The 25,323-nt window shown below is 41.9% G+C and overlaps 1 protein-coding gene across 1 annotated transcript in view; it reads right to left on the minus strand.

Annotated features, from left to right (window-relative positions):
- Positions 1–310: 310 nt before the first annotated feature.
- Positions 311–25,323, minus strand: part of LOC115132500 (extended synaptotagmin-1-like) — a 45,337-nt gene continuing 20,324 nt past the window's right edge. The window contains exons 11-31 of the mRNA XM_065020868.1: positions 25,018–25,066; positions 21,462–21,551; positions 21,204–21,299; positions 20,830–20,901; positions 20,494–20,580; positions 20,151–20,291; positions 19,097–19,282; positions 18,546–18,722; positions 18,285–18,367; positions 18,153–18,201; positions 17,861–17,950; positions 15,877–15,972; positions 15,558–15,629; positions 14,704–14,790; positions 14,292–14,438; positions 13,006–13,145; positions 5,910–5,996; positions 4,978–5,115; positions 3,621–3,726; positions 1,930–1,979; positions 311–1,841 (exon numbers count right to left, since the gene is read on the minus strand). Coding sequence (XP_064876940.1) covers positions 1,814–1,841; positions 1,930–1,979; positions 3,621–3,726; positions 4,978–5,115; positions 5,910–5,996; positions 13,006–13,145; positions 14,292–14,438; positions 14,704–14,790; positions 15,558–15,629; positions 15,877–15,972; positions 17,861–17,950; positions 18,153–18,201; positions 18,285–18,367; positions 18,546–18,722; positions 19,097–19,282; positions 20,151–20,291; positions 20,494–20,580; positions 20,830–20,901; positions 21,204–21,299; positions 21,462–21,551; positions 25,018–25,066 — 2,071 coding nt within the window. The 3' untranslated portion in view covers positions 311–1,813. The remainder of the gene's footprint in view (positions 1,842–1,929; positions 1,980–3,620; positions 3,727–4,977; positions 5,116–5,909; positions 5,997–13,005; positions 13,146–14,291; positions 14,439–14,703; positions 14,791–15,557; positions 15,630–15,876; positions 15,973–17,860; positions 17,951–18,152; positions 18,202–18,284; positions 18,368–18,545; positions 18,723–19,096; positions 19,283–20,150; positions 20,292–20,493; positions 20,581–20,829; positions 20,902–21,203; positions 21,300–21,461; positions 21,552–25,017; positions 25,067–25,323) is intronic.

Below are 25,323 nucleotides of genomic sequence, written 5' to 3' on the forward strand. Positions count from 1 at the left end.
AATGTATTTATCGCTTGACAGTAAGTCTTCAGTGTAGTCTACAAGGGGTATACAATATTTCCGCTAATCTTATGAGATATTTCTTGTGTTACAAATGGCACCCTATTCCCATAGCGCTCTGGTCAATAGTAGTGCTGTATATGGGTATATGGGGAATAGGGTGTCATTTGGTACGAATGCTATGTCTGTCAGAAGAGGTGAGTAACAGGACGAGGGAAGATTGGGATCATCTTGATTTATCAGAAGATTAAAAAAGTTGACATATGTTTTGTTTTTGTCGCCCAGCATAAAGAAGACCAACAGACTGGGATTTTGAAAGTGCAAACGTTTAATGAAAGTGCGACGACACAGACGTGGCGATTGTTACGCATGTGTGAAAGCGCAGGAGCTGTTCTCACTATACTACTTTTTTATTTTTAGTTGCCAACAAACATTTTCAAGTATTTGAATACATGTTTCAAGCCTTGGCAGTGAGATGACAGTGGGGGATGAACATTTCCTTGCCACAAAATTAGCTCACTTCTTTCAGAGCAGGACTCACAAATGAAGTCCAGTCCTGGACTAAACAGCACTCTCCATTACATCTCCATTGAGCATGCTTCTTAGTCCAGGACTGGACTTAATATGTGTCTAGGAAACTGGCCCTTTGGGTGTATTTTGTCTAAGACTTTGTGTTTTGTAACACACAACTTGTAACATGACTGATTGACTGACTTATTGCAGAACTCAGGCCACTACTGGCACAACAAACACATACAAATACATTCAATCACACACAAACATACTGTATATGACACAATGCTGTCTTGGATTGTGAACATACACATTCATGATATAGCTACATATTTAACTTCTACACATATAATGTTATTTATCAAATAAAAGCACAGTGATTCAGACTGTCCATTACTGTACAGCTAGAGTGTGTTTTCAGTGGAAATGTGACGTCTGGGTCATTCCCTAACACATTTCCTGAATTATAAAATCAGCTTTTAAATCAATCTGATAAAACATACTAAACGTCTTTATTTGGAACAGAATGAACACAATCAGTAGATCATAAACATTCTCAATCTTCTCAAAAATGACCCAGTGTTGGAATATATAAGGCAAAATTAGAAACAGAAAAACAGTGTAACAAAAGGATTGATGAAATAAAAGTGTAAACATCCATGATGGCCCATAAACGCAGCACCTTCATCATCATATCTACTGGCACCCGTTACTCAGTATGTTGGGCCTTGGTCTCAATTAACACTCAAACACTTATCTCAAGATGGTTGACATAGTTTTGCAATAAAACAAATGAAACAATGCAACAAATTAAGAAAGTAAGAAAGTACCCTCTGAGAACAATTACTTTTGTAGTAAATAAGAACTGAAGTGATGAGAGAAACTCAAAACACCTGAAGGTTTCAAATGTTCACTATTTTTTTCTGCATTTTCTGAACTATGGGGTTGATAAAATACTTTGTGCTTTTCAAGATAGATTCCTTTAGGAGCGACATAGTTGCCTTCATATCAAATATCTACTCAGACAAAAGATTCTAAAGAACACTTTTTCAGACTGGAATTAGGAATTCTAGAATTAGGAATTCTTTCTTACAGAGCCTACGTAAGAGGAACCAAATCTATCATTTGTAATTATTCAATTTACAGATACATTGTGATATTGTTGGGATGATAGGAAATATAAGCACTTCAGTGGTGGTCCTATTGCGCATTAGTTGAATAAAAATATTAAATAAACCATACAGAAGAAGCAACAGTAAAAGTAACATTGCACTGCAGGAAAGTGAGGCCATCCTCTCATCTAATTGGTCTCCTCTACTAAATCGTACCTGAGAAAGTAGGAGATCTTATCAATCAAAGTAATGTGGAATGAATATGAACAAATGTAGAAGAGGTAACACATGGGAATGCACTTACCATTGTGTGTCGCTATTCTGCAGGTCTATCTGGTCAAGATCTAGCTGTAACTAAACAGAATGACAAAAACAGTTCACCCCACTTGGAGAAGTCCATATTACATTAGAACGACTAAATGGGATAAATAATTAGAGAAAATACAGTACCAGTCAAAAGTTGGGACACGCCTACTCATTCCAGGTTTACATTTTTACCATTTTCTACATTGTAGAATAATAGTGAAGACATCAAAACTATGCAATAGCACACATGGAATAATGTAGTAGCCAAAATAAGTGTTAAACAAATCAAAATACATTACATTACATTTAACATTACATTTAAGTCATTTAGCAGACGCTCTTATCCAGAGCGACTTAAATACATTGTATATTTGAGATTATTCAAAGTGGCAACCCTTTGCCTTGTTGACAGATTTGCACACTCTGGAATGCATTTCAATTAACAATTATGCCTTGTTAAAATTTCATTTGTGGAATTTCTTTCCTTCTTAATGTGTATGAACCAATCAGTTGTGCTGTGACAAGGTAGAGGTGGTATACAGAAGATAGCCCTATTTGGTAAAAGACCAAGTCCATATTATGGCAAGAACAGTTCAAATAAGCAAAGAGAAACTACAGTCCACCATTACTTTAAGACATGAAGGTCAGTCAATGAAACTGGCTCTCTCATGAGGACCATTACAGGAAAGGAGACCTAGAGTTATCTCTGCTGCAGAGGATACGTTCATTAGAGTTACCAGCCTCAGATTGCAGCCCAAATAAATGCTCCACAGAGTTCAAGTAACAGACACATCTCAACACCAACTGTTCAGAGGAGACTGTGTGAATCAGGCCTTCATGGTTGAATTGCTGCAAATAAACCACTACTAAAGGACACCAATAAGAAGAAGAGACTTGCTTGGGCCAAGAAACATGAGCAATGGACATTACACTGGTGGAAATCTGTTCTTTGGTCTGATGAGTCCAAATTTGAGATTTTTGGTTCCAACCGCAGTGTCTGTGTAAGATGCAGAGTAGGTGAACGGATGATCTCCGCATGTGTTGCTCCCACAGTGAAGCATGGAGGAGGAGGTATGATGGTGTGGGGGTGCTTTGCTAGTGGCATTGTTAGTGATATATTTAGAATTCAAAAGTACACTTAACCAGCATGGTAACCACAGCATTCTGCAGCGATACTCCATTCCATCTGGTTTGCGCTTAGTGGAACTATCATTTATTTTTCAACAGGACAATGATCCAACACACCTCCAGGCTGTGTAAGGGCTATTTGACCAATAAGGAGAGTGATGGGGTTCTGCATCAGATGACCTGGCCTCCACAATCACCCAACCTCAACCCAATTGAGATGGTTTGGGATGAGTTGAACCGCAGAGTGAAGGAAAAGCAGCTAACAAGTGCTCAGCATATGTGGGAACTCCTTCAAGACTGTTGGAAAAGCATTCCAGGTGAAGCTGGTTGAGATAATGCCAAGAGTGTGCAAAGCTGTCATCAAGGCAACGGGTGGTTACTTTGAAGATTCTAAAATATATAATGTAACACTTTTTTGGTTACTACATGATTCCATATGTGTTATTTCGTAGTTTTGATGTCTTCACTAATATTGTACAATGTAGAAAAACCCTTGAATGAGTAGGTGTGTCTAAACTTTTGATTGGTACTGTATATTTAAGGATTTTACACAAATAATACCTTTCCAATGAGCTCTCTCTCCCTGCTCATGAAGGATATGTTGTTTTTGACAGTCAGGTCAAGTCTTCTCTGCATGCACTCCTCCAGAGTGAAGTCAAAGTCAAACCTGCACAAAATAATAAGACATACAATGCAGGATACGAATAAATGACATGACCAGTATTACATAACTATTAGACAGTATTATTACATATAACTATTACACATAGTATTATTACACATAACTATTACACATAGTATTATTACATATAACTATTACACATAGTATTATTACATATAACTATTACACATAGTATTATTACATATAACTATTACATAGTATTATTACATATAACTATTACATAGTATTATTACATATAACTATTACATAGTATTATTACATATAACTATTACACATAGTATTATTACATATAACTATTACACATAGTATTATTACATATAACTATTACATAGTATTATTACACATAACTATTACATAGTATTATTACACATAACTATTAGACATATTATTAGTACATATAACTATTACACATAGTATTATTACATACAACTATTACCCATAGAATTACTATTACCCATAGTATTATTACACACCACTATTACACACCTCTTACACATAGTATTATTGCACATTACTATTACCCATAGTATTACACAACTAGTTCCCATAGTATTACTATACATAACTACTACACATAGTATTACTATACATAACTACTACATATAGTATGACTATACATAACTACTACACATAGTATGATTATACATAACTACTACACATAGAATGACTATATATAACTACTACACATAGTATTATCACATTTTACATTTACATTTTAGTCATCTAGAGACGCTCTTATCCAGAGTGTCTTACAGTTAGTGCATTCGTCTTAAGATAGCTAGGTGGGACAAGCACATATCACAGTCATAGTAAGTACCCTTTTCCTCAATAAAGTAGCTATGAGCAAAGTCAGAGCTAGTAATAACACATAACTAACTACTGTATAGCTGATAGTTTGATACATAGGGCTAGGACTTTAGAGATACAAAAAGCTAGCAAACAGTATCAGATATTAATATTACACAAAACTAACTATGGTATAACTAGGGCCCAGAGTTACATGGTCTGGAAAACCTCCTGTCCCTACACATTCCCTCTCTCTAGTCTCCTGGTGTCTCCTCCTGTCTCTAATCTCCTGTCCCTACACATTCCCTCTCTCTAGTCTCCTGGTGTCTCCTCCTGTCTCTAATCTCCTGTCCCTACACATTCCCTCTCTCTAGTCTCCTGGTGTCTCCTCCTGTCTCTAATCTCCTGTCCCTACACATTCCCTCTCTCTAGTCTCAACTCCCATCTCACCTCTCGTTAAACTCAGGGTTGAGGTCTCTCTTCTTGGTGATGGTCTTTCTCTTGGTGGTCCTGTTCTTGTCCGGCAGAAGGATAAAGGAGACATATGGGTCGGAGCTGTCCTTAGCAGACACACAAGCTGGCAGGCCCCTAGAGGTAAACAGAGAACTGGATGACATACTGTGTCATACACTGGGTACAGGAACCACAATGATCACATACTGGAAGTAGACAAACAATAGCCCATTGAAACAGTCCTATGGGGCTAACTTTTTTCTCTTTCTTTTTTAAGAATATTTATGTATTCATTCAAATACAATCTAACAATGGGTTCACAATCCCAAATATTCTGAATGCATTTACATTACATTAAAAAACAATACAACATGAATGAGCAAATATGTACAGTACCAGTCAAAGGTTTGGACACACCTACTCATTCAAGGGTTTTTCTTAATTTTTTACTATTTTCCACATTGTAGAATAATAGTGAAGACATCAAACTATGAAATAACACATGGAATCATGTAGTAACCAAAAAAGTGTTAAATAAGTCAAAATATATTTTATATTTAAGATTCTTCAAAGTAGCCACCCTTTGCCTTGATGACAGCTTTGCACAGTCTTGGCAATCTCTCAACCAGCTTCAGAGATGTACTTTGAAGAATCTCCAATATAAAATATATTTAGATTTTTTTTAAACACTTTTTTGTTTACTACATGATTCCATGTGAGTAATTTCATATTTATGTTGTCTTCACTGTTATTCTACAATTTAGAAAATAGTAAAAAATAACATTTAAAAAAACCCTGGAATGAGTAGGTCTGTCCAAACTTTTGACTGGTACTGTATATGATTTATAGAGGCTATAGGGCTATATGGCAAAGTACTGTAAACCACCAGCCGATCCAGTGCATTGTGGGTATTGTAGTTTAGGACAGACCTGCAGGAGAGGACGGTGATGTACAGCCTGTTCTCCTCTGTTGAGTAGCCAATTTGCAGCTTCACCTGACCAGGGCTCTGACCACCTCTGAGAGAGGAGACACAGGTAGACAGGGGGAGAATCTCAATTGGTTTTACTCGACTCCTCCGTCATCTCCTCGCCTCCTTTTGAAAAAGTTCAGAGGTAATCAAGGGGAGGGGACGAGGAGAGGAAATGTGGAAACAAATGTGCTTATATAAAATGAGACGCTCCTTCTCCACTAGCGTGTCATCAGGCAAATGACGTTTACAGAGTAGGAATCCAAAAATACATATGAAAAGTGATAAAAAGAAACGTAGCTAGTTGTGTAAGTCGCTCTGGATAAGAGCGTCTGCTAAATGACTTAAATGTAAAATGTAAATGTGCTAGACATTTTATAGATCAAATATAGTAGCGTATTTTTTTTCAAATATGTGCATGCTTTTCTACTCTGAGAAAACAACAGCTGATTCGAAGGGGGTGTGGCAGATTGTAAATGTTTTTATTTTATTACAGATAGAACCCTTTTGGGTTCCATGTAGAACCCTCTGTGGAAAGGGTTCTACATGGAACCCAAAAGAGTTCTACCTGGAACCAAAATAGGTTCTTCAAATGGTTCTACTATGTGAACAGCCGAAGAACCCTTTTAGGTTCTAGATAGCACCATTTTTTTAAAGAGTGTACTCCTCCGCTCGCCTATTGCCGTTTCTCAATCCTGTACAAGCTATTTTTGATCTGTGTTGAAACATATCTATAGCAGAACAGCAATGATAACATGCTCAAATATATTTACAGAACATCTGATCATTTTCTTGCCTTAGTACATGACTTGCATATCTTAGACCACCGTTTGCATTAAATACAAATATCATCAGTGAATAAAAAATGAGGTCTTAAGTGTTTTGTTCACAGAACATTACAACGTTGTTTTGATCAGAACAGAAATGTGTGCAATTGTGTTCACTGTTTTCCGGAATTCAGTAAATATTACTGGACAAAATTCTAAAATCACCTAGTGCCATATCATGTACAATATATGGAAAGACGTGGGCAATGGGGACTGTCTAATTGTTGTGTTTTTTTTGTTTTTTTTACAATACTGCGTACATGCTTTGAAAGAAGTTGTTTTAGTTATACATAACTTTGGATTACTCCAAAGTCATCGTCGCCAACATTCTGATCTTCCATTATAGAGCTTTGCTTTGTTGTGGATGTAGGCCAATATATTCATATCAGTTGCTTTGTTGTGGATGTAGGCCAATATATTCATATCAGTTGCTTTGTTGTGGACGTAGGCCAATATATTCATATCAGTTGCTTTGTTGTGGATGTAGGCCAATATATTCATATCAGTTGCTTTGTTGTGAATGTAGGCCAATATATTCATATCAGTTGCTTTGTTGTGGATGTAGGCCAATACATTCATATCAGTTGCTTTGTTGTGGATGTAGGCCAATATATTCATATCAGTTGCTTTGTTGTGGATGTAGGCCAATATATTCATATCAGTTGCTTTGTTGTGAATGTAGGCCAATATATTCATATCAGTTGCTTTGTTGTGGATGTAGGCCAATACATTCATATCAGTTGCTTTGTTGTGGATGTAGGCCAATACATTCATATCAGTTGCTTTGTTGTGAACGTAGGCCAATATATTCATATCAGTTGCTTTGTTTTGGATGTAGGCCAATATATTCATATCAGTTGCTTTGTTGTGGACGTAGGCCAATATATTCATATCAGTTGCTTTGTTGTGGATGTAGGCCAATATATTCATATCAGTTGCTTTGTTGTGGACGTAGGCCAATACATTCATATCAGTTGCTTTGTTGTGGATGTAGGCCAATATATTCATATCAGTTGCTTTGTTGTGGATGTAGGCCAATACATTCATATCAGTTGCTTTGTTGTGGATGTAGGCCAATATATTCATATCAGTTGCTTTGTTGTGGATGTAGGCCAATATATTCATATCAGTTGCTTTGTTGTGGATGTAGGCCAATATATTCATATCAGTTGCTTTGTTGTGGACGTAAGCCAATACATTCATATCAGTTGCTTTGTTGTGGATGTAGGCCAATATATTCATATCAGTTGCTTTGTTGTGGATGTAGGCCAATACATTCATATCAGTTGCTTTGTTGTGGATGTAGGCCAATATATTCATATCAGTTGCTTTGTTGTGGATGTAGGCCAATATATTCATATCAGTTGCTTTGTTGTGGATGTAGGCCAATATATTCATATCAGTTGCTTTGTTGTGGATGTAGGCCAATATATTCATATCAGTTGCTTTGTTGTGAATGTAGGCCAATATATTCATATCAGTTGCTTTGTTGTGGATGTAGGCCAATACATTCATATCAGTTGCTTTGTTGTGAATGTAGGCCAATATATTCATATCAGTTGCTTTGTTGTGGATGTAGGCCAATACATTCATATCAGTTGCTTTGTTGTGGATGTAGGCCAATATATTCATATAAGTTGCTTTGTTGTGGATGTAGGCCAATACATTCATATCAGTTGCTTTGTTGTGGATGTAGGCCAATACATTCATATCAGTTGCTTTGTTGTGAATGTAGGCCAATATATTCATATCAGTTGCTTTGTTTTGGATGTAGGCCAATATATTCATATCAGTTGCTTTGTTGTGGACGTAGGCCAATATATTCATATCAGTTGCTTTGTTGTGGATGTAGGCCAATATATTCATATCAGTTGCTTTGTTGTGGATGTAGGCCAATACATTCATATCAGTTGCTTTGTTGTGGATGTAGGCCAATATATTCATATCAGTTGCTTTGTTGTGGATGTAGGCCAATACATTCATATCAGTTGCTTTGTTGTGGATGTAGGCCAATATATTCATATCAGTTGCTTTGTTGTGGATGTAGGCCAATATATTCATATCAGTTGCTTTGTTGTGAATGTAGGCCAATATATTCATATCAGTTGCTTTGTTGTGGATGTAGGCCAATATATTCATATCAGTTGCTTTGTTGTGGACGTAGGCCAATATATTCATATCAGTTGCTTTGTTGTGGATGTAGGCCAATATATTCATATCAGTTGCTTTGTTGTGAATGTAGGCCAATATATTCATATCAGTTGCTTTGTTGTGGATGTAGGCCAATACATTCATATCAGTTGCTTTGTTGTGGATGTAGGCCAATACATTCATATCAGTTGCTTTGTTGTGAATGTAGGCCAATATATTCATATCAGTTGCTTTGTTGTGGATGTAGGCCAATATATTCATATCAGTTGCTTTGTTGTGAATGTAGGCCAATATATTCATATCAGTTGCTTTGTTGTGGATGTAGGCCAATACATTCATATCAGTTGCTTTGTTGTGGATGTAGGCCAATAAATTCATATCAGTTGCTTTGTTGTGAATGTAGGCCAATATATTCATATCAGTTGTATTCCTGTAATTTATTCCCCCTTCCACATTTCTATGGTGGATTGTGTTTTGGGGCGTCAATGAAAAGTCTCCAAAACTGTGAGCACACCAACCTTTGTATTGTATGCATAGAATTGGACTGTGATGATATCGATGAATGAATCCTGCACGCAATGTGCTTATTTGTATTTTATATCAGAAATCATTTTTGATTATGGTGAAGTACAGTACACTGCAGTGAGAAGAACAATGTGTACCATGCAGGCCCGTCGGACATCACTTCTCAGTTCTTACTGTCCTGTAATGTGCTGTAATGTGCTGTACTGTAATGTAATGTGCTGTACTGTAATGTAATGTGCTGTAATGTGCTGTAATGTTCTGTACTGTCCTGTAATGTGCTGTACTGTGCTGTACTGTGCTGTAATGCGCTGTACTTTAATGTGCTGTAATGTACTGTAATGCGCTGTACTGTAATGGGCTGTAATGTGCTGTACTGTAATGGGCTGTAATGTGCTATAATGCGCTGTACTGTACTGTAATGTGCTGTAATGCGCTGTACTGTAATGTGCTGTAATATACTGTAATGTGCTGTAATGTGCTGTAATGCGCTGTACTGTAATGTGCTGTAATGCGCTGTACTGTAATGTGCTGTAATATACTGTAATGCGCTGTACTGTAATGTGCTGTAATATACTGTAATGTGCTGTACTGTAATGTGCTGTAATGTGCTGTAATGTACTGTACTGTAATGTGCTGTAATGCGCTGTACTGTAATGTGCTGTAATGCGCTGTACTGTAATGTGCTGTAATATACTGTAATGTGCTGTACTGTAATGTGCTGTATTGTGCTGTACTGTAATGTGCTGTAATGTCCTGTACTGTAATGTGCTGTAATATACTAATGTGCTGTACTGTAATGTGCTGTAATGTGCTGTAATGTACTGTACTGTAATGTGCTGTAATGTGCTGTACTGTAATGTAATGTGCTGTAATGTACTGTAATGCGCTGTACTGTAATGTGCTGTAAAGCGCTGTACTGTAATGAGCTGTAATGTAATGTGCTGTAATGTGCTGTACTATAATGTACTGTAATGTGCTTTAATGTGCTGTAGTGTGCTGTAATGTGCTGTACTGTGCTGTACTGTGCTGTAATGTGCTGTAATGTGTTGTACTGTGCTGTAATGTGCTGTACTGTAATGTAATGTGCTGTAATGTGCTGTACTGTAATGTAATGCAATGTAATGTGCTGTACTGTAATGTAATGTGCTGTACTGTAATGTACTGTACTGTAATGTGCTGTAAATCACTGTACTGTAATGTACTGTAATGCGCTGTACTGTAATGTGCTGTACTGTCATGTGCTGCACTGTAATGTGCTGTAATGCGCTGTACTGTAATGTGCTGTACTGTCATGTACTGTACTGTAATGCGCTGTACTGTAATGTGCTGTGCTGTAATGTACTGTAATGCGCTGTAATGTAATGTGCTGTACTGTAATGCGCTGTACTGTAATGCGCTGTACTGTAATGTGCTGTACTGTAATGTGCTGTACTGTAATGTGCTGTAGTGTAATGCGCTGTAATGTACTGTAATGTACTGTAATGCGCTATACTATAATGTACTGTAATGTGCTGTACTGTAATGTGCTGTACTGCAATGTGCTGTACTGTAATGTGCTGTACTGTAATGTGCTGTACTGTAATGCGCTGTAATGTGCTGTACTGTAATGCGCTGTACTGTAATGTGCTGTACTGTAATGTGCTGTACTGTAATGTGCTGTACTGTAATGCGCTGTACTGTAATGCGCTGTACTGTAATGCGCTGTACTGTAATGCGCTGTACTGTAATGTGCTGTACTGTAATGTGCTGTAGTGTAATGCGCTGTAATGTACTGTAATGTACTGTAATGCGCTGTACTATAATGTACTGTAATGTGCTGTACTGTAATGTGCTGTACTGTAATGTGCTGTACTGCAATGTGCTGTACTGTAATGTGCTGTACTGTAATGTGCTGTACTGTAATGTGCTGTACTGCGCTGTAATGTGCTGTACTGTAATGCGCTGTACTGTAATGTGCTGTACTGTAATGTGCTGTACTGTAATGTGCTGTAATGTGCTGTACTGTAATGTGCTGTAATGTCCTGTACTGTAATGTGCTGTAATATACTAATGTGCTGTACTGTAATGTGCTGTAATGTGCTGTAATGTACTGTACTGTAATGTGCTGTAATGTGCTGTACTGTAATGTAATGTGCTGTAATGTACTGTAATGCGCTGTACTGTAATGTGCTGTAAAGCGCTGTACTGTAATGAGCTGTAATGTAATGTGCTGTAATGTGCTGTACTATAATGTACTGTAATGTGCTTTAATGTGCTGTAGTGTGCTGTAATGTGCTGTACTGTGCTGTACTGTGCTGTAATGTGCTGTAATGTGTTGTACTGTGCTGTAATGTGCTGTACTGTAATGTAATGTGCTGTAATGTGCTGTACTGTAATGTAATGCAATGTAATGTGCTGTACTGTAATGTAATGTGCTGTACTGTAATGTACTGTACTGTAATGTGCTGTAAATCACTGTACTGTAATGTACTGTAATGCGCTGTACTGTAATGTGCTGTACTGTCATGTGCTGCACTGTAATGTGCTGTAATGCGCTGTACTGTAATGTGCTGTACTGTCATGTACTGTACTGTAATGCGCTGTACTGTAATGTGCTGTGCTGTAATGTACTGTAATGCGCTGTAATGTAATGTGCTGTACTGTAATGCGCTGTACTGTAATGCGCTGTACTGTAATGTGCTGTACTGTAATGTGCTGTACTGTAATGTGCTGTAGTGTAATGCGCTGTAATGTACTGTAATGTACTGTAATGCGCTATACTATAATGTACTGTAATGTGCTGTACTGTAATGTGCTGTACTGCAATGTGCTGTACTGTAATGTGCTGTACTGTAATGTGCTGTACTGTAATGCGCTGTAATGTGCTGTACTGTAATGCGCTGTACTGTAATGTGCTGTACTGTAATGTGCTGTACTGTAATGTGCTGTACTGTAATGTGCTGTACTGTAATGCGCTGTACTGTAATGCGCTGTACTGTAATGCGCTGTACTGTAATGCGCTGTACTGTAATGTGCTGTAGTGTAATGCGCTGTAATGTACTGTAATGTACTGTAATGCGCTGTACTATAATGTACTGTAATGTGCTGTACTGTAATGTGCTGTACTGTAATGTGCTGTACTGCAATGTGCTGTACTGTAATGTGCTGTACTGTAATGTGCTGTACTGTAATGTGCTGTACTGTAATGCGCTGTAATGTGCTGTACTGTAATGCGCTGTACTGTAATGTGCTGTACTGTAATGTGCTGTACTGTAATGTGCTGTACTGTAATGTAATGTACTGTAATGCGCTGTACTGTAATGTAATGTACTGTAATGTGCTGTACTGAAATGTGCTGTACTGTAATGTGCTGTACTGTAATGTGCTGTACTGTAATGCGCTGTAATGTGCTGTACTGTAATGCGCTGTACTGTAATGTGCTGTACTGTAATGTGCTGTACTGTAATGTACTGTAATGTGCTGTACTGTAATGCGCTGTACTGTAATGCGCTGTACTGTAATGTGCTGTACTGTAATGTGCTGTACTGTAATGTAATGTGCTTCAGAATGACTCACAATTGAGAGAGCGGTGATCTGTGTCGGAGGTTTGGTTCAGTGTCCCGTCTGTGGATGACATGGTCTCTCTCCTCACTGCACTCCCCAGTAGTATCACTGGACACACCACTAGGACACACTGCCAGCTGGGTGTTCAACATCTACAGGACAAAGTGCATTTCATATTCCACTCAAGTTTCAAGCTTCAGTTCCTTCCATTTTAAAGGTTATTTCACACAAAGTCACGACACACTTAAAAAACAGATACAATATAACATTTATGAGTAAAAAACGTGTGACAGTAAAATGCTTATCAGGATGGAAGGTAATTAAGAGCTCACATGATGACATTAATGTAGAAAGAGGGTGTTCAGAGCAAATGCAATCATGTTGTTTTGGAGGAATAGTCATGGGACAGTGTTGAGTTTAGTACAGTATGAGTATGAGTATGAAAATCATATGGCAGGAGGGAGTTTGTTTGGTACAGTGTTTCCCAACTCCGCTCCTCCAGTACCCCCAACAATACACATGTTGTAGCCCCAGACAAAAACACCTGATTCAACTTGACCATTACTTGATGATTAGTTGACAAGTAAAATCAGGTGTGCTTGTCCACAAAGATATGTATTGTTGGGGGTACTCGAGGACCGGAGTTGGGAAACACTGGTATAGAGAGTGTGTGTGTGTATAGTTCTTGGCAGGTATGCATATAGTTGCTACAAGCATTTCACTACACCCGCAATAACATCTAGCACCCCCAATAACATCTGCACCCGCAATAACATCTGCACCCGGTGCAATAACATCTGCACCCGCAATAACATCTGCACCCGCAATAACATCTGCACCCGCAATAACATCTGCACCCGGTGCAATAACATCTGCACCCGGTACAATAACATCTGCACCCGCAATAACATCTGCAGCCGCAATAACATCTGCACCCGGTACAATAACATCTGCACCCGGTACAATAACATCTACACCCGCAATAACATCTAGCACCCCCAATAACATCTGCACCCGCAATAACATCTGCACCCGCAATAACATCTGCACCCCCAATAACATCTGCTAAACATGTGTGACACTTGTTTAGCAGTACTTGTTTTCTTTCAAATACTTTGAGCATTTGATTGAGCCTGCCTGACATGCCAGATGGGCAGAGTTTACACTTCACTGTTCCATTGTGTCAGACAAGCTCAATCTAGCACAGATACACTATTTGGAAGAATAAAAAAACTATTTGAGCCCAGGTCTGGACAGTGGTTTGGTACAGAGTGTGTGTGTCTGTATTATGAGTTAACCTTGAGTGTGGCCCTCAGTAGAATCTGGCTCTCTGGGAGGGCCCCGTCCAGACTCAGCCATCGGTCCAGCACCAGGCCCTGCTCTGACAGCACCTCTCTCAGGGGCAACACCACCGTGCCCATGGCCTGGCCCCAGCTGTGGGACAGCTACACACACACAGAGAAACAGGCACACACACACACAGAGATGGGTGCACACACATGATCAGAGACAACGTAGGGCACCGCAATGTCATCATTCCACTGTTAACACGTTGTCTCCCAGGTTTGAATGGCATATCAATATGTGTAAGCAATCTATGAAAACGTGTTAACACTATTGTCAGCAGCAAGAGTAAATCATTCTTAAGACAAGACATTCATACAGTAAAACAAATGTATACTTTTCAACCCTGGTGGACCCTTCCCTCACCTTCACTATAAGGAGTTCCTCTGTAGGGTCACGAACCAGGAAGTGGAAAGCTTCATCCCACCGAGGAGACGTAGAGCACTCGCACACCTTTGAAAAAGAGAAGGATGGAAAAATTGTCCATACTTCCTTTTGTACTCTCTAGTAAGCATATCTGTAAATAGACATGGAGTCAAGAGAAATATAGATGGCTTAACTGACAACGTCACCAAAATGATGTGCACGCTTCAATGTGGCAGAAGTCTAGCAACAATGACAAGAAGCTGCCATGTGGGAATCCTAGTTGGCTTGTGTCACTTTTGTTGCTAAACAACCAACCCGTCTATAAGATACACTTACCTTGGTCTTGTATGACATGGCTGTAAGATACACTTACCTTGGTCTTGTATGTCATGGCTGTAAGATACACTTACCTTGGTCTTGTATGTCATGGCTGTAAGATACACTTACCTTGGTCTTGTATGTCATGGCTGTAAGATACACTTACCTTGGTCTTGTATGTCATGGCTGTAAGATACACTTACCTTGGTCTTGTATGTCATGGCTGTAAGATACACTTACCTTGGTCTTGTATGTCATGGCTGTAAGATACACTTACCTTGGTCTTGTATGTCATGGCTGTAAGATACACTTACCTTGGTCTTGTATGTCATGGCTATAAGATACACTTACCTTGGTCTTGTATGTCATGGCTGTAAGATACACTTACCTTGGTCTTGTATGTCATGGCTATAAGATACACTTACCTTGGTCTTGTATGTCATGGCTGTAAGATACACTTACCTTGGTCTTGTATGTCATGGCTGTAAGATACACTTACCTTGGTCTTGTATGTCATGGCTATAAGATACACTTACCTTGGTCTTGTATGTCATGGCCCTCAGCGAAATCTCTGCCCCGACGTTGGGCTCCTTTCCATTCTTCTTCAACTGTGGATAAAATAAATTAAAGGGCTGCAATAGAATCAACATCGACAAATGTACATAAACAACAAATATACAAACCAATCCTCAAATGTCAATATTAAGTAATATATAGTCAAACCCAAACCCATGATGTATATAAACACTTAGGATGTATTGTGGGCTATACAGTATATGACCACTGACAATATCAACAACAACAACAACAAGAACTGTATGTCAACACAGCAGGGCAGCAGGCCCCAGGTCTCACCGGCAGGCCGTGGGCTCTCTCCAGGTACACAAACAACACAGCAGCCGACGGGACTGCCTTGTTCTGGTACTGCTGCTGGGCCTGGTACTGCAGGATCTGGAGGTTCAGAATTATAATACACTGTTAGAACCAGGTTCTGGTAGAGCAGAGATGTCACGCCCTGACCTTAGTTATCTTTGTTTTCTTTATTATTTTGGTTAGGTCAGGGTGTGACAAGGGTGGTATGTGTGTTTTTGTCTTGTCTAGGGTTTTTTGTATATCTATGGGGTTTTGGTATTGTCTCGGTAAATGTAGGTCTATGGTGGCCTGAATTGGTTCCCAATCAGAGGCAGCTGTTTATCGTTGTCTGATTGGGAATCCTATTTAGGTTGCCATTTTCCATTTTGGTTTTGTGGGTTATTGTCTATGTGTAGTTGCATGTCAGCACTCGTGTTTATAGCTTCACGTTAGTTTTGTTAGTTTGTTTAGTGTTCTTTATTTAAATAAAGAAGAATGTATTCATCTCACGCTGCGCCTTGGTCTCCTCGTTATGACGAACGTGACAAGAGAGGAATGTGGAGAGATTACAGAGAGATATGGAGAAAGGGAGAGGGGAGAGAGAGATATGGAGAAAGGGAGAGGGGAGAGAGAGATATGGAGAAAGGGAGAGGGGAGAGAGAGATATGGAGAAAGGGAGAGGGGAGAGAGAGATATGGAGAAAGGGAGAGGGGAGAGAGAGATATGGAGAAAGGGAGAGGGGAGAGAGATATATGGAGAAAGGGAGAGGGAGAGAGATATGGAGAAAGGGAGAGGGGAGAGAGAGATATGGAGAAAGGGAGAGGGGGAGAGAGATATGGAGAAAGGAGAGGGGGAGAGAGATATGGAGAAAGGGAGAGGGGGAGAGAGAGAGATATGGAGAAAAGGAGAGGGGAGAGAGAGATATGGAGAAAGGGAGAGGAGAGAGAGATATGGAGAAAGGGAGAGGGGAGAGAGATATATGGAGAAAGGGAGAGGGGAGAGAGAGATATGGAGAAAGGGAGAGGGAGAGAGAGTTATGGAGAAAGGGAGAGGGAGAGAGAGATATGGAGAAAGGGAGAGGGGAGAGAGAGATATGGAGAAAGGGAGAGGGGAGAGAGAGATATGGAGAAAAGGAGAGGGGGAGAGAGAGATATGGAGAAAAGGAGAGGGGGGGGGAGAGAGAGAGAGATATGGAGAAAAGGAGAGGGGGAGAGATATGGAGAAAGGGAGGGGAGAGAGATGGAGAAAGGGGGAGAGAGATATGGAGAAAGGGAGAGGGAGAGAGAGATATGGAGAAAAAGGAGAGGGGGAGAGAGAGAGAGATGGAGAAAGGGAGAGGGGGAGAGAGATGGAGAAAGGGGGAGAGAGATATGGAGAAAGGGAGAGGGGAGAGAGAGATATGGAGAAAGGGAGAGGGGAGAGAGAGATGGAGAGGGGATAGATATTTGGAGAAAGGGAGGGGAGAGAGAGATATGGAGAAGGGGAGAGAAAGAGTATGGAGAAAGGGAGAGGGGGAGAGAAAGAGTATGGAGAAGGGAGAGGGGGAGAGAAAGAGTATGGAGAAAGGGAGAGGGGGAAAGAAAGAGTATGGAGAAAGGGAGAGGGGGAGAGAAAGAGTATGGAGAGGGGAGAGAGAGATATGGAGAAAGGGAGAGGGGAGAGAAAGAGTATGGAGAAAGGGAGAGGGGAGAGAAAGAGTATGGAGAAAGGGAGAGGGGAGAGAGAGACATGGAGAAAGGGAGAGGGGAGAGAGAGTGGAGAAAAGAGGGAGGGAAATGGAGAAAATGGGGGAGGGAGACAGAAAGGGGAGGGGAGGGAGAGGGGAGGGAGAGGGGGAGGAAGAAAGACAGAGACAGAGGGAAAGAATATGGGGAAAAGAGGGAGAGGGAGAGGGAAAGGGAGAAAATAAGAGAGAGGGGAGAGCGAGAGAGGGGGAGGGAGAGAGAAAGAGAGAGGGGGGGGGGGGAAGAGAACAGGGGAAGCTAACCTGATTTAGTCTGGCGGACTCTGAGACCGTGGGGAGCCATTCCATGACCAGGTGAAGCCGACCTGACTTCACATCATTCAGAGTGTACCACTGTGATAGAAACAGACACATGATTACCAGAGTACCATCAGATTACCAGAGTACCATCAGATTATCAGAGTACCATCAGAGTACCATTACAATAATGTAAGAGAGACACATTTTGGAGGCATAGCTCTACCACTGGCCATACAGAAAACACAGCTAAATCTGTCAGAAAAACAATCAATTATAGTGAATAGTTAGATGTTACCTCATCAGTGAACTGTGGGCTGATGATGTCTTGCAGGTTTAACTTGAACCTGAAACAAACAAAACATAAATCTATTCAGCAGAATGATTCTGACTTGTTTTGAGGCACCATGTTATCTGGTCAGAACCTCACCTCCCCAAGAAGTCATCCTGGTCCAGATCTTTATCAAACAGCTCAAACTGGATCTCCTGACCAGGCAGCTGGGTTAAGATGATCTGAGGACACAGAGGTGCTTGACGTTTTGCACAACAATCTTTAATAGGTCTAAATCCTGCATTAATGAATGAATAATCCCCTCATTATTGTTTACAGTATGAGAGCATAGATCTGCAGTGTCCGGAGACAGCATGTACTGAAAATACTGTGGATATCCAGCACAGCTGTATATTCTACCTCGTAGAGTTCGTTCCAGGAGGGGTTCAGGTTCTCTTTGATGGTGTGGCTGCGGAAGGTGACTCCTGCCACCCTGATCTTGACGTAGGGGTCACTCTTCCCCTTCACCATGCCCCCTATGAAGTTATCCTTGGCTATCAGGTTACTGGCCTCCGCCAGGTGGATACGCAGCACTCCCTAGAGAGGGGGAGGGATGGGTAGAGAGAGGGAGGATGAGAAATATGGAGAGAGTACACTATACAATACGTTATCCTTGGCTATCAGGTTACTGGCCTCCGCCAGGTGGATACGCAGCACTCCCTAGAGAGGGGGAGGGATGGGTAGAGAGAGGGAGGATGAGAAATATGGAGAGAGTACACTATACAATACGTTATCCTTGGCTATCAGGTTACTGGCCTCCGCAGCACACCATACGGTGAGAGGAGCAGAGAGAGATAGGAGCAGAGAGAGAGAGGAGCAGAGAGAGAGAGGAGCAGAGAGAGAGAGAGGAGCAGAGAGAGAGAGGAGCAGAGAGAGAGAGGAGCAGTGTGTGTGTCTATTAGTGGACTCACCTCACTAGCGAAGTCCGAGTCAGGGGTGGTCTGTTGGGGTCGTGTGGGTTCAGGTTTGGGGGCTCCACCCACTCCCCCGAGGGCTACCTCTGACGTGGTACCCCCGTCTCTGTGGCCTGCCCCTGGGCTTGGGAGGTGAGGAGATACGGAACTGGTAAGAGAGGCATCCTCATTTAAATGCAGAACCTATAACACAGGAGAGAGAAGAGAGGGAGATGCTTAGTCAGAACGAAAAACATTAACACAGGTTATGCCATAACCGTATGCCTGTGTTCTGTGTGTGTCTGTGTGTTCTGTATCGCTGTGTTCTGTGTGTGTCTGTGTGTTCTGTATCTCTGTGTTCTGTGTGTTCTGTATCTCTGTGTTCTGTGTGTGTCTGTGTGTTCTGTATCTCTGTGTTCTGTGTGTGTCTGTGTGTTCTGTATCTCTGTGTTCTGTGTGTGTCTGTGTGTTCTGTATCTCTGTGTTCTGTGTGTGTCTGTGTGTTCTGTATCGCTGTGTTCTGTGTGTGACTGTGTGTTCTGTATCTCTGTGTTCTGTGTGTGTCTGTGTGTTCTGTATCTCTGTGTTCTGTGTGTGTCTGTGTGTTCTGTATCTCTGTGTTCTGTGTGTGTCTGTGTGTTCTGTATCTCTGTGTTCTGTGTGTGTCTGTGTGTTCTGTATCTCTGTGTTCTGTGTGTGTCTGTGTGTTCTGTATCTCTGTGTTCTGTGTGTGTCTGTGTGTTCTGTATCGCTGTGTGTGTGTGTGTTCTGTGTGTGTCTGTGTGTTCTGTATCTCTGTGTTCTGTGTGTGTCTGTGTGTTCTGTATCGCTGTGTTCTGTGTGTGTCTGTGTGTTCTGTATCGCTGTGTTCTGTGTGTGTCTGTGTGTTCTGTATCTCTGTGTTCTGTGTGTGTCTGTGTGTTCTGTATCTCTGTGTTCTGTGTGTGTCTGTGTGTGTGTGTGTGTGTGTGTGTGTGTGTGTGTGTGTGTGTGTGTGTGTGTGTGTGTGTGTGTGTGTGTGTGTGTGTGTCCATACATGCAGGTGTGTGTTTGCATTCTATTCCCCACCCACCCTCAGAACAGCATTGATATAGATGCGGCCAGATTTGTCCAGCTGGAACCACTGATCCATGCTGAGGTCAGGACTAGCCAGCAGACGGGTCAGCGGGATGGACAGACTGCCCAGAGACAGAGCCCGGTCATCATCCTTCACCTGGGAGAGAGCGAGGAGGAGGAGCAGGAGGAGGTGAAGGAGGACAGGAGGGGGAGGAGGAAGAGGTGGAGGGTTAAGGGTGAAGGGGAAGAGGTGGGGGAGGAGGAAGAGGTGGAAGAGTGTCAGTAACCACAGCAACAACAGGATTTCTGTAACACTTTGACAGACAACCGAAAGTATGCTTGTAATAAGATTTTTTTACATGAATATCAAGTTCCTGTTTGCGAGGGTCCTGGATATAGAAGGTGAAGGCATCTTCCCACACAGGGTCAGAGGTCAGATAACAGATCTAGAGATGGCAGAGACGAGGATATATTTATGATGAAATATACAGAGCTAGGTTAGAATATAATGATCATTATATTATAGGTTATATAGAATGTTATAGAATGTTAACAGTAAGGCCCTCTGATCCCATAACAAGTCTAGGGACAAGAGGGAAAACGTTATCCACTATATGTGATGGAACATATGAGATACTGGTTAGGTTAGGTAGAATGGTTACACTCTCTGAGAGTGTGTGGTGGTGAATTCCTACCCTACTCTCCTTGGTTGTGTTCTGTACAGACAGCTGCACCATCGGGCTGGGGTCCTTATTGCCCTTCTTCCTCTGAAAGACACAAATGTGTTGTTTTACAGGGTCAGCCATAGTAGTACGGCACCCCTTGAGCAAATTAGGGTTAAGTGCCTTACTCAAGAGCACATCGACAGATTTTTATTTGAACCCTCTAACCGCTAGGCTACCTGAGGACAGACTGTAGACCAGAACCAATCAGGTTGCGTTCCAGGTCGTCTTTACTGCAGTTCCTGAGAAGTTAAACACTTCCCTAGGCATGGTGAGATCTGATCATCTGTGCAGTACGACTGCAATAAAGACATCCTGGAACATGGCCACAGTCAGTCAGTACTCACAGGCAGGTCCTGAGCACGGTCCAGGTAGACAGACAGGATGGCTGCAGAGGGAGGGTCTCCAGTCTTACAGGTCATATTCTGGTTCCTCTGGATAACCTGATCACAGAGGGAAACAGACAAGAGTGTTTCAGGTATATGAATATGATTTACCTGGTCAAAGCAGAACAGGTAAATACTGATGAGTGCTTGAAGGCAGAATGATACAGCTCAATATTTACACAGCATCTTTGTTTACAAACTACTGCGCTGTGGACATACCTCACTGAGTCGGTCAGCAGAGGACAGCAGAGAGAGCCACTCCAGACGGAGGTGAACACTGCCTGATGTAACATCCTTCAGCTTCAACCACTAGGAGAGAAAAGGGGGGATTAAAGAGAGACAGGTGTGAGTTTGAGAATTGTAGTGAGGCTGAGCAGCGCACCAGACCGTCACAACTGAAAGGATGTTTTAACATTTCAGAAACCACATAAATATGATACAGCCGGTGGAGGCTGCTGAGGGGAGGATGGCTCATAACAATGGCTGGAATGGAGTCAATGGAATGGTATCAAACACATCCAACACACGTGGTTTCCATGTGGTTGATACCATTCCATTGACTCCATTCCAGCCATTGTTATGAGCCATCCTCCCCTCAGCAGCCTCCACTGGATATAGCCCAACTGACATGGAGTTGATCTTAAACATGCACATTGACTAACCTCTGACTAAACCATTGAGAGTCATAGAGGGGCGTAACGTTATTGTCGTGAAATGGACTAAACCATTGAGAGTCATAGAGGGGCGTAACGTTATTGTCGTGAAATGGACTAAACCATTGAGAGTCATAGAGGGGCGTAACGTTATTGTCGTGAAATGGACTAAACCATTGAGAGTCATAGAGGGGCGTAACGTTATTGTCGTGAAATGGACTAAACCATTGAGTCAGCAAGGAGGGTAATGTTATTGTGGTGAAATGCACTAAACGACTGAGAGTCATAGAGGGATGTAAAGTTATTGTGGTGAACCGGTGAGTACAGACTGAGCCAGCAGGAGATCACAAGGAGGGAGGTACATGGGGTCTGCATGACACTTGCTGTTTGAAGGAATTACCAGATTCAGCCTTCATTCTGACCCAGTCTACAGCCATGTCTCAGGGTAGCCTTCATTCTGACCCAGTCTACAGCCATGTCTCAGGGTAGCCTTCATTCTGACCCAGTCTACAGCCATGTCTCAGGGTAGCCTTCATTCTGACCCAGTCTACAGCCATGTCTCAGGGTAGCCTTCATTCTGACCCAGTCTACAGCCATGTCTCAGGGTAGCCTTCATTCTGACCCAGTCTACAGCCATGTCTCAGGGTAGCCTTCATTCTGACCCAGTCTACAGCCATGTCTCAGGGTAGCCTTCATTCTGACCCAGTCTACAGCCATGTCTCAGGGTAGCCTTCATTCTGACCCAGTCTACAGCCATGTCTCAGGGTAGCCTTCATTCTGACCCAGTCTACAGCCATGTCTCAGGGTAGCATTCATTCTGACCCAGTCTACAGCCATGTCTCAGGGTAGCCTTCATTCTGACCCAGTCTACAGCCATGTCTCAGGGTAGCCTTCATTCTGACCCAGTCTACAGCCATGTCTCAGGGTAGCCTTCATTCTGACCCAGTCTACAGCCATGTCTCAGGGTAGCCTTCATTCTGACCCAGTCTACAGCCATGTCTCAGGGTAGCCTTCATTCTGACCCAGGCTACAGCCATGTCTCAGGGTAGCCTTCATTCTGACCCAGGCTACAGCCATGTCTCAGGGTAGCCTTCATTCTGACCCAGTCTACAGCCATGTCTCAGGGTAGCCTTCATTCTGACCCAGTCTACAGCCATGTCTCAGGGTTGCCTTCATTCTGACCCAGTCTACAGCCATGTCTCAGGGTAGCCTTCATTCTGACCCAGGCTACAGCCATGTCTCAGGGTAGCCTTCATTCTGACCCAGTCTACAGCCATGTCTCAGGGTAGCCTTCATTCTGACCCAGTCTACAGCCATGTCTCAGGGTAGCCTTCATTCTGACCCAGTCTACAGCCATGTCTCAGGGTAGCCTTCATTCCAGCTCAGTGCCCTTTACACAGCATGGAGCGTTTACTCTCTACACGAGATACAGAAAACAGCTGGTAAATGTTAAAATGCTCATTGACCAGAAGCTGCTTCCAAATATTGGAAGTAGATCACCATTTATTGAATCTATTGGAATGTCAGACTCACTTTAGGTACATAAGGTGAAGAGCATTTGGAAAGTATTCAGAAACCTTGACTTTTCCCACATTTTGTTACATTACAGCTTTATTCAAAAATTGATTTAAAAAATTCCCCTCATCAATCTACACACAATACCCCATAATGACATCACAATACCCCATAATGACATCACAATACCCCATAATGACAAAAAAACAGGTTGGTAGACGTTTTTGCAAATGGAAAAAATATATATATATCACATTTACATAAGGATTCAGACCCTTTACACAGTACTTTGTTGAAGCACAAGCGATTAAAGCCTCGCGTCATCTTGGGTATGACGCTACAAGTTTGGCACACCTGTATTTGGGGAGTTTCTCCCATTCTCGCTGCACAGCTATTTTCTGGTTTCTCCAGGATCTCTCTGTACTTTGCTCCGTTCATCTTTCTCTCGATCCGACTAGTCTCCCTGTCACTGCCGCTGAAAAACATCCCCACAGCATGATGCTGCCACCACCATGCTTCACTGTAGGGATGGTGCCAGGTTTCCTCCAGACATGATGATTGGCATTCAGGCCAAAGAGTTCAATCTTGGTTTCATCAGACCAGAGAATATTGTTTCTCATGGTCTGAGATTCCTTTAGGTGCCTTTTGGCAAACTTCAAGCAGGCTCTCATGTGCCTTTTACTGAGGAGTGGCTTCTGTCTGGCCACTCTACCATAAAGGCCTGATTGATGGAGTGCTGCAGACATGGTTGTCCTTCTGAAAGGTTCTCCCATCTCCACAGAGGAACTCTGAAGCTGTCAGTGACCATCGGGTTCTAGGTCATCTCCCTGACCAATGCCCTTCTCCCCCGATTACTCAGTTTGGCCGGGCGGCCAGCTCTAGGAAGAGTCTTGGTGGTTCCAAACTTCTTCCATTTAAGAATGATGAAGGCCACTGTTCTTGGGGACCTTCAATGCTGCAGAAATGTTTTGGTACCCTTCCCCAGATCTGTGCCTCAACACAATCCTGTCTCTGAGCTCTACGGACAATCCTTTCGTCCTCATGGCTTGGTTTTTGCTCTGACATGCACTGTCAACTGTGGGACATTATTTAGACAGGTGTGTGCCTTTCCAAATCATGTCCAATCAATTTAATTTACCACAGGTGGACTCCAATCAAGTTGTAGAAACATCCCAATGGACGGCAGGTAGCCTAGTGGGGCCAGGAACTGAAAGGTTGCTGAATTGAATCCCCGAGCTGACAAGGTGACGTGGATACCGACGTGGATGTCAATTAAGGCAGCCCCCTGCACCTCTCTGATTCAGAGGGGTTGGGTTAAATGCGGAAGACACATTTCAGTTGAATGCATTCAGTTGTACAACTGACTAGGTCTCCCCTTTCCCAATGGAAACAGGATGCACCTGAGCTCAACTGCGAGTCTCATAGCAAAGGTCTGAATAGTTATGTAAATAAGGTATTTCTGTTTTAATTTTTGTGAAATTATAAAATGTCATAAATGTATGATTTAATCCATTTCAGAATAAGGCTGTAATGTAACAAAATGTGGAAAAGGGGTCTGAATACTTGACGAATGCACTGTATGTGTTGAAGGAGCACTTGTAACTCACCTCATCTAGAACTCTGGCCTTGTGTATGACATCTAGATCCATTTTGACCCTGAGAGAGACAGAGAGAGAGAGAGAGAGAGAGAGAGAGAGAGAGAGAGAGAGAGAGAGAGAGAGAGAGAGAGAGAGAGAGACAGAGAGAGAGAGAGAGAGAGAGAGAGAGAGAGAGAGAGAGAGAGAGAGAGAGAGACAGAGACAGAGACAGAGAGAGAGAGAGAGAGAGAGACAGAGAGAGAGAGAGAGAGAGAGAGAGACAGAGAGAGAGAGAGAGGTGTGCCCACACGCAGCACAGCGTACGGGTCAGACTTC

Source organism: Oncorhynchus nerka, linkage group LG7 (genome assembly GCF_034236695.1).
Source record: "Oncorhynchus nerka isolate Pitt River linkage group LG7, Oner_Uvic_2.0, whole genome shotgun sequence".
NCBI classification, from domain to species: Eukaryota; Metazoa; Chordata; class Actinopteri; order Salmoniformes; family Salmonidae; genus Oncorhynchus; species Oncorhynchus nerka.